Source organism: Nylanderia fulva, unplaced genomic scaffold (assembly GCF_048542155.1).
Source record: "Nylanderia fulva isolate GAGA-0341 unplaced genomic scaffold, ASM4854215v1 Scaffold148, whole genome shotgun sequence".
In the NCBI taxonomy this organism is placed as follows: Eukaryota; Metazoa; Arthropoda; class Insecta; order Hymenoptera; family Formicidae; genus Nylanderia; species Nylanderia fulva.
In genome coordinates this window covers 57072-67264 of record NW_028189708.1, presented here as the reverse complement: position 1 = coordinate 67264, position 10193 = coordinate 57072, and the positions used below count along the sequence as shown (strand labels likewise).

The window sequence follows — 10193 nt, the reverse complement described above, 5'->3', positions numbered from 1 at the left end:
GATATTGAATTAGACTAATTCGTAATACATAATGTTGATGAGAAATGTTTCGCTTTGTGTATCGTTAAGTATGTAAACAATGATATAATCAATTTTAAAAATTTTTACTGTTTGTGTATATAATATCTCTAAAAACTCACCTTTAAAAAAAGGTAAAAAAAGGCGACCAGTTAAGGGCACACCATTAACAAAAATTATTCATTACAAACCCATGTACAATAGAATTGTATGAAAAATTATCGATTATAAACCCATGTACAATCGTAACAAAAGTAATGAAATAAAAAAAATTGCGCCAAGTGAAAGTAGAAACTTGTACCAGTGGTTACTGGTACAAGTTTCTACTTTCACTTGGCGCAATTTTTTTTTATTCGATATTATTTTATCGATATTATTTTATCTTCTTCCAATGCCAGAAAAATAAATTGATTCTCTGCGAGTGGAGAATATATAAAAAGCACCCGAGTAACTAACATTCTCATTGTCAGTACAATAGTAAATGTGTCAAATTAAACTACAATTCCATTGTTATCATTGCTCAATACAATGATTGTAACTATTATATTAATTAGTATATGTGTCGTTGCATATTATTACGTTTTGAATTATCAACAATCTTCTAATAAAATAAAAAGTGTTCTGCCTGGTCCGAAAACATTGCCATTTATTGGGACAGCCTATTGTCTTCTCCAGCGAAATTCTGACGGTAATTAATAACAAAAAAAATAATATGCTTAACTTACAAAAAAAAATTAATGATATTCTTTTAAAAGTTTAGTGTTTAAGAATAAAAATGTATAACCTTATTCTATATACATTCATTATCCTTATAAATTAGTTCTAATAAGTTGATTGTTGTATTCGTTCTTAAATATTTCATAGAATTTGATTTTAATAAATTAATGAATATATTTTTATTCTTAAATCTAAAAATGTATCTTTCTAACTGTCCAGAATAAAACACAACGTAATCTAAACTTTTTTGCTTAAAAAAATGTGTACAATAATCATATCCTAAAATGCTGACCTCCTAAAACACCCTGTATAATATATAATAAAATAAATAATAAGTCAAAAAACATTTTATAGAATTATTGGATACTTTAATTATGCTGATAGAAGAATATTCATCCCCTTTACAATTTTGGATGGGCAACAAGTTATTCATTGGAATAAATAAGCCAGATCAAATAAAGGTAAAGAAATAAAAGTTATATTTCACTAAGAATAAACAAATATATATATATATTTACATAAAATAAATATTTATATAAAATATATAAAAATATTAATTTTTTATTTATCCCTTGTAGAAATTTATCACTAGTAACCAATTAATCACTTATTTTGAGTACTTAAAATACTGATATATAGTAATTTAAGTAATAAGTGATAAATTGGCGTTATTAGTGATAAATTTCTATAAGGGATCTTTATAATGAATGCAATACTTGTAACTATAATTGATTTAATTAAAATAATTTTTTGAAATATATGTCTAAATATCTATAATTGTGTAAATAACAGAAGCAATTCTACATTGAAAATATTTTCAAAAATTGTATATAATGTTGTAGAAAATTTTACAAAATAAGCATTGCTTAGATAAAAGTATAGCATATGAAGACCTTCTTAAACCATTATTTGGCAAAGGATTAGTCACAGCTTCTGGTAAGACCTTTTTAAAAGAGTAAAACAATTATTCTTTATATAACTTAATTACTATAAAAGATTATTAAAAGATTATTAAAAGATTAATTATTCACTTTTACAAGGAAGAAAAAGATCCCTTTCTGATTTTGTTGAGCTTTGGATATGTTATGATCTAAATCAAAATAAGAAAATATCAGAAAATAAGGAAATATCTTATCATTTTACGCTAAAAGAATAAAACGACCCTAAAAAATAAATTATTGACATATACTAGATAGCACAACCGTGCGCTTCGGGCGCGCCATTGTCCGATTTTACATAATGATTTTATAATGAGAGTACTTATTAAGTCAGCTCTTTTAATTTTTAAAACCACAATCTCCACTTGATTCCTCTCGACCAATAGAGCCAAACGCGATGTTATTGCGACAATTATGAAAGAAAGAAAATTTGGAAAACTAAGGAATTTGAATCTTATGGTTGGGATCTCAAAAATTCCCCTCGTTCCTTCTCTTAACATCCCCTGTAAAGAAAATAGGCGAGAAAAATATTGGTCCGAAAGTCGGCTGAATCAGGAATCGAACCCGAGACCTTCCGCTTGCCGGACGACTGCTCTTCCAGCTGAGCTATTCAGACACGAATAAATATTTTTCTCAATGTTTATACCCCCCACCCACCCAAAGCGTCGTAATTAGATCCAGACGCGACGAACAATAATGAGAGTACTTATTAAGTCAGCTCTTTTAATTTTTAAAAACACAATCTCCACTTGATTCCTCTCGACCAATAGAGCCAAACGCGATGTTATTGCGACAATTATGGAAGAAAGAAAATTTGGAAAAATAAACATTGAGAAAAATATTTCTTCGTAAGTGTCTGAATAGCTCAGCTAGAAGAGCAGTCGCCCGGCAAGCGGAAGGTCTCGGGTTTGATTCCCGATTCAGCCGACTTTCGGACCAATATTTTTCTCGCCTATTTTCTTTATAGGGGATGTTAAGAGAAGGAACAAGGGGAATTTTTGAGATCCCAACCATAGGATTCAAATTCCTTAGTTTTCCAAATTTTCTTTCTTTCATAATTGTCGCAATAACATCGCGTTTGGCTCTATTGGCTCTATCGAGAGGAATCAAGTGGAGATTGTGGTTTTAATAATGATTTTATGTAATTTTATATAATATTAAAAATAAATTGATACAAAGTTTCGCTCGTATATTGAAAAACAAAAAGTGCTAAATGCAAGGCCAACTTATTGAGCTGAATATTCGAGTTGTTCAATCATATGACATTTATTTCATATATAAATTATAAAGTTACAATCATTGAATATTAAAATTAACGCAAGAATACAGTCATTTTACAATCAACGTTTCAACTGCACGCGGTCTTCTTCAGTACATTGTTAAAATATAAAATCATAAAAAAATTCATATAATGTCAAAAATTAATTCTAGTTCTTCAGAGTCGAGAGTTTATGAGCAGTTAACGCGTGTTTTACTCCATCGTGTGTAGGAAAAATGTCGAATAATGTTCGACTCGATATGATCTTTGGTTTTATTCAGATCTCGAAAAGTTTCGTCGTTAATAAGAGAGAAATTAGAACGTTCCGTAGGCGCTGCGATTAATAAAAATTAACAATTAACGTATGTCGAAATTACAATATATATCCCCAACAATTAGCAATGTGCTTACCTAACATCGTCCTTCTTGACAATTTTCACCACGTCTTAAAAAAGTTATTGAAGATGACACACGACAAAACCAACAATATAAAAAGACAGCTCATTTTAAACTCTGCTTGATCGGAGAGTGTGAGTGTTTATATATACTCTAATATCTATGTTTAAACCGTAATGTCCTATTTGTCTTATTATTATTTATTGTTCGCCAATTTATCCAAAATATCAAAATATGACTCGCTGAGTAACTCAGTATCCTTGTTTAAATTTAGCCCATTTTTTTGTTCTTTAATATATAGCATCTCAGAAATGAGTCTTTTATAATAATTATTTTCGTTGTCTAGAATCTTTACATTATCCCAATTAAATGTATAATGTTTATTTATTATGTGTTCAGAAATTACTGAAAATTTCGTTGAGTCCAACCTGATATTATTTCTATGTTCTTTTAGTCTCGTCTGTAATTGCCTCTTCGTTTGGCCCACATAAGATGCATTACAATTATTGCAACTGATCTTATAAATCACATTCGAATTGCATGGATGTTTAGTTTTATCTTTCTGTACTTTAATAATATTATCAAGTTTGTTGAGACATCTATATCCTACAATACATTCTGTATTTTTTACCGTGGAAACAATCATTTCTGAGATCCTATTTATATACGGAATGACAAAGAATTTGTTGTTAACTGAGTCCTTTTCTATAATTTCTGTTCTTTCTATGTTGGCTTGTCTCTCTATAATGCTTTTTTTAGATATGATGTGTTCTATCCGACGATTGATTTTGTTAAAGATCAGATCAAGAGGGTAACCATTGCTTAAAAGTATATTAATGATCAATTCCAAATTTTTATTGAAAAATTGTGGGTGTGATAACAACAGACATCTGTCTACAAGATTATATATTAAAGAATATAAACATAAAAGCATTACGTAAAATTGGACAATGGCGCGCCCTTTTTATTGACATTTATATATGTGTGTGTGTCATACTTAATTTTTCTATCTTTTTATAATATTTATTTCAGCATCTATATGGACTAAAAATCGAAAAATGATAGCGCTGAGCTTTAATACAAACACATTACGAAGATCTTTTGATATATTTGTCGAACAATCCTTAATATTAACAAAAGAATTAGAAAATGTTGGACTAAACGGGAATGAAATAATCTTTGTTGAACATGTAACAAAATGTACTCTCAGTATTGCGTGTGGTGAGATCATATAACTCTTTTTATTTGTAAAGCATTTTACACATATTTGTTATCGTAAACATTTTTAAAAATTCAAAAAAAAAAAAAAATTTGGAAGAGACGAAAAAAAGTATTAAAAGCAATTACCTTGTATAAATTAAATAATATTAAATGTTAACAAATAAAAAATTTTCAGTATTAAATAATGTGTATGTATAATATTATAATTTAACAATAGAATATCTCAGATTCATTTTGTTAGCATTAATTGTAATTATAAGCTCGCAATCAAACTTATAATAATATGAAAGAATTTTTATTTTCTGTGTTTATATTAGATGTTATTTAACGAATTTATAATACACCTTTACTCAAAACCATTACTCAAAAAATTAATCAGCTACTATAAATAATGTCTCTAATATTAAATTTATTTTTGTTTTTATTAAAGGCATAATGACGGATATAAAAATGGAATTCCTATCAAATGAAAGCCATCAATATTACAAAGCAATGACAAGGTAAATTAATTTTTAATTCTTACAACATATACAGAGATCGCAAGATTAGTCTACATGAAAATAATTTTTAATTAAAAAAAACGTTTTTTAAGAGAATTTTGATAAATATAGCAATTATAATGCAAATTAGAATTTTATTATATGGAGCATTTCACGTGAAAAGAGTCCACCTAAAAATAAACTTTTTAGGATTTTTTCGATATCGTGGAGACTTGTTAGGGTACATATTGTAGATTAAAACTACAAAAATAAGAATTATATGCCTCACCTCCAAGATATCGAAGATGGAACGTTTTAAGTAATTTTTCCTTGTTTGATATTTACAGTTAAAATTACAAAATATATAAAATTTTGATAGACATGATTTTTTAGAATTCTTCCTGTACTTTCAGATAAAAAAGTTATTTTTAATGAAAGAAATTTATTAGAACAAAAAATAAATTTTTTAATTTAAAGTAAATAAACGGAAAATTATATTCGCTTTTAAAAATTTGAAAAAATTCTCAAAAATAATTCAACATATGTATGTATAATATGGTACTATAAAGGAAATTTAGATTATTTTTTGTCCACATGTGGAAATTTAAAACGACTAGCAAGAAAAGCTAGTTTGCAAGGAAGTGTAATTCTCAATGTTGAGGCATTATACATGTGGGCAAAAAATAATCTAAAGGAAACAACCATTTTATACAGTTCAAAAACAAATCATAATAAATTAAATAAGATTTTAAAGCCAAGATTTACCTTAGCAAAAGTAATTCCAGGCACGTTAAAATTTCATACAATTATTCCTGCAAACAATCATTTAATTTTAAAAGAATTTAGTTTTGATAAAAAAGTATAATAAAATGAATAATAGAATGAAAGTATAATAGAATGAAAAAATATAAAATTAAAATATAAAAAATACAAAAAATAAAAACAAAAATATAAAAAATACTTCAAAATTACTTTTTTTAGAGCTGTTTATTGAAAATATATTATTTATGTAGTATGAAATAATTAGGTTAATAAAAAATTTGAAATAATGAAGTTTTTCGCAAAAATTTGTTCGAAATTCTCATTTTGTTTAAAAACAATACTCGTTTACGAGTGGATCCCATTGCGATCTCCAAATTTCCTTTATAGTACCATATGCTACATATATTAAAGTATTTTTGAAATTTTTTTCAGATTTTTAAAAGTGGAATAAATTTCTTTCATTAAAATAACTTTTTTATCTAAAAGTACAGGAAAAATCTTAAAAAATCATGTCTATAAAAATTTTATATATTTTGTAATTTTAACTGTAATTATCAAAAAAAAAGAAAAATTACTTAAAACGTTACATCTTCGATATCTTGGATGTGAGGGATATAATCCTAATTTTTTTTTAGCTTTAACTTCATTCAATATGTGCCCTAACAAGTCACCACGATTAGTTAAAAAATCCTAAAAAGTTTGTTTTTAAGTGGACCCTTTTCACGTGGAATGCTCCACATATGAGTTTGTAAATGTATAACTAAAAAAATGATACTTTTCTCTTGGTTTCACACGTATAAAATTTAATAATCATGATTAGTTAAATATACTTTTATATCTTATAGTATATTATTTTAACACAAAGATGTTTCAGTTTCAGAAAAACTTTTCAATTAAGAGGACGAAATATATTTTTATATCCTAATTTCATATTTAATCTCACTGCTACGGGACGAGAACAACGAAAGAGTGTAAACTTTTTACATTCTTTTACAGATAAGGTAATTGTTATGCGAATATTTCTATATTATAACTTGCATAGTACTTTATTTATTGCACAATCTGTTATTACACAGATAATACAACAACAAACATCTGCATTAAATGAATTGAAACCAAATGAATTGAATACCAAAAGTAAAACAAGACGTAAGTTTGTCATATTTGTGTTCTGATCTTTGTATTTTTATAATGTTGTGCATAAAAAAACAACTAAATACGCTTTTTCATATCTTTAAATTAAATATAATTAAAGGGTGCTTTGTTTAAGTCGTTAAACGATTATTAGAAACCAATTCTGTTCGCAATGTTAAAGTATTACTTAAGCTATGTAAACTTAGCATCTGTCTTTTTAAAAATTAATTTTATTAATCATTCTGTAAATTAGAAAAATATATAAAATTGAAAAAATAGTTATCACACTCTTGCGAATGTAGACGAATGTATTTATGCAAGCTTCTAGTTTTTAAATTACATTATTTGTTAAATAATATAGATAAGTCCCTTCTTCACACCTTAATGAAGGCATCCCATACAAATAAGTTGTCACAAGAGATGTTACACGATAACATGATTACTATGTTAATAGCGGTATGTAATGTATTTGTACATTTAATTGTATATAAAGAAGTAATTAAAATTTTTATTTATTAGGGCACAGACACTACCGCCATTACGGTAAATTTTGTTATCTTCATGTTAGCAAATTTCCCAGATGTTCAAGTATGTATATATTAAATTCATTCAAAATTATTTATTCGTTCTTTTAAAATAGAAGTTGCGAATGACATTGTTCTATGATGCAGAAATTTAAAAAATTATGTTGTAAGCAATAAAATCAGAACTATTTATTCGCGATATTTAAGTCATTCATCGGCATACTGTTATATAAATTACGCAATAATAATTTTTAACGTAATCTTGATAAACTATTCTATTATTACATCAAAATCATAACTTGAATTTGTATAGTTTTCCTTTTTAAATTAAGTATACTTATAACAGATAAAAAACTGAAATCTCATTTTTTTATATACAAAAATCTTCATTCACACACACAATTTACTTTAATAATAATTTTATATTAAAAATATATAATGTTTTAAGATAATATAAGAATTTTTTAATAAGACTATACATAAATAACTATATTGAACTATGTCATTATCAACAATTTCATATCAGATAAATACGAGCTAAGTAATAAAAAATTATACTTTAAATATTATATATATATATTTGATTATACACTTAATAATGTTTAAGATAAAAGTATATACAGAATTATTGGAAATTTTTGGAACGAAAACGCCACAATCTGCTCCAATAAAATACGAAAATTTAGAACATATGGATTACTTGGACCGTGTTATTAAGGAAACTTTGAGAATATTTCCTACTATTCCGCTATTTTCACGACAACTAACAGAGGATTTAGAAATGGGTATGTACGATATGAATTGAAGTATAATAATATATATTTTTTACAAATATAAATATGTAACTATTATGTTATTGTTATTTAGAATTTATACACAAAAAGAAATCTTAAATAATAACTATAAATTACAATTGCAAATATAACGTTATTATTTAATAATTTTTTCTGTTTAAATTAAAATAAGCATATCAAGATCTAATAGGTGTACAATTTAATATAAAAGCAATATTATCTTCAACTTTTTATGCAATTTATTTTGTTTGTTTATATAAGCAAATTTGCGAGATTTAAAAAATACAGATAACAATATATTATTTTTTATATAATTTTAAATAAATTATGTTTTTCTCTTTTTACTTATTAGATTGAGTTGCGCATATATTTATTAAATCTCTGTAAAAAAAAACTAAAACATAAGAGTTGGCCTATTCTTATTGTTTTATTAATAAAATCTATTTATTATGTTTTTATTATGTATTATTATGCTTCTATTATAGTTTTAACAATAATTACATTTAAGTACAAAAATTAATGTTTTAGAAGAATTTATTTTACCAAAAGGGGCTAATGTTGTCATAGAGTTACTTACGTTACATAGAAACGAAAAATTTTGGTCTAAACTGTTAGTATTCGATCCGGACAGATTTCTTCCTCAAAATATTGGAACATCTTATCAGCATTATTACATGCCATTTAGTATGGGACCCAGAAATTGTATAGGTAGATATAAACAAATCACAAACATGTTTCCCAATGAGATTTATTTGCATATATAAATAACTAACAAACTTTTCCAGGTATGCAATATGCGATAATGTCAATGAAAGTTATCCTAGCAACTTTGATAAGAACATTTGTATTCAAAGTAGAAAATAGCATTCAGATAGATAAAATTAAACTAACTGTAGACCTAGTATTATCTACTGTTGAACCTTTAAAAATTCAAATTGAAAAACGAGATATGCATTAAAATGAAAGAACATATTCATTCAAAGAGAATGGTATTTTTTGTAAATATACGATTGAAGTCAAAATTGTTCGCAGAAGAATGAACAAGGAAAGAACAGAAGTTAATTCACTTGGCCTATTAAGCTTTTGTAAAAGAGTGATTTTAATTACAGCTTGAAAATTTTAAGTATATTATAAGTATAGTATTTTTATATGTGATATAATAAAAGGCCAACTTAACGAGCTTATATGCTATTAATTGAAAAATTTTTATTTATTAATTTACGTCATACTATACAAAAGTTACGATAAATGTTTCGACTGTACGACAGTCTTTCTCAATATCCTAATAATATGTTAAAAAATTAATTTAGTCATTTCGACATCATAAATAAATACAATAATTATAAGATTATATGACGAACGCAGTACAAAATTCATGATTGTTGGCATGAGTTAGAGCGTCAGATGCTGTTATATTATGTAACGACATTTTTTGTCAACGAACATAACACCTTTGTTAAAAAATTATTTCTTTTTACTTAACATAATTACAATGTGTACTTTTTTAAAAAACAAATCGATATCTGTTAATTTGTTTTTTAAAAAAGTACACATTGTAATTATGTTAAGTAAAAAGAAATAATTTTTTAACAAAGGTGTTATGTTCGTTGACAAAAAATGTCGTTACATAATATAACAGCATCTGACGCTCTAACTCATGCCAACAATCATGAATTTTGTACTGCGTTCGTCATATAATCTTATAATTGTTGTATTTATTTATGATGTCGAAATGACTAAATTAATTTTTTAACATATTATTAGGATATTGAGAAAGACTGTCGTACAGTCGAAACGTTTATCGTAACTTTTGTATAGTATGACGTAAATTAATAAATAAAAATTTTTCAATTAATAGCATATAAGCTCGTTAAGTTGGCCTTTTATTATATCACATATTTTAATTGTATACGAGCCGAAGTTTAATTTATAAAATATATATATAGTATTTT

The 10193-nt window shown here is 25.6% G+C and overlaps 1 protein-coding gene across 1 annotated transcript; it reads left to right on the top strand.

The window, feature by feature from the left end:
* Positions 1-466: 466 nt before the first annotated feature.
* LOC114942148 (cytochrome P450 4c21-like) lies at positions 467-9389 on the top strand. Its single transcript, XM_085480412.1, has 12 exons — positions 467-706; positions 1090-1196; positions 1578-1671; positions 4360-4548; positions 4979-5048; positions 6664-6790; positions 6866-6938; positions 7285-7379; positions 7443-7511; positions 8055-8232; positions 8770-8949; positions 9027-9389. Exons 1-12 carry the CDS (start codon positions 547-549, stop codon positions 9197-9199), a joined length of 1515 nt encoding a protein of 504 aa, XP_085336538.1. The 5' UTR covers positions 467-546; the 3' UTR covers positions 9200-9389.
* The last annotated feature ends 804 nt before the right edge of the window (positions 9390-10193 follow it).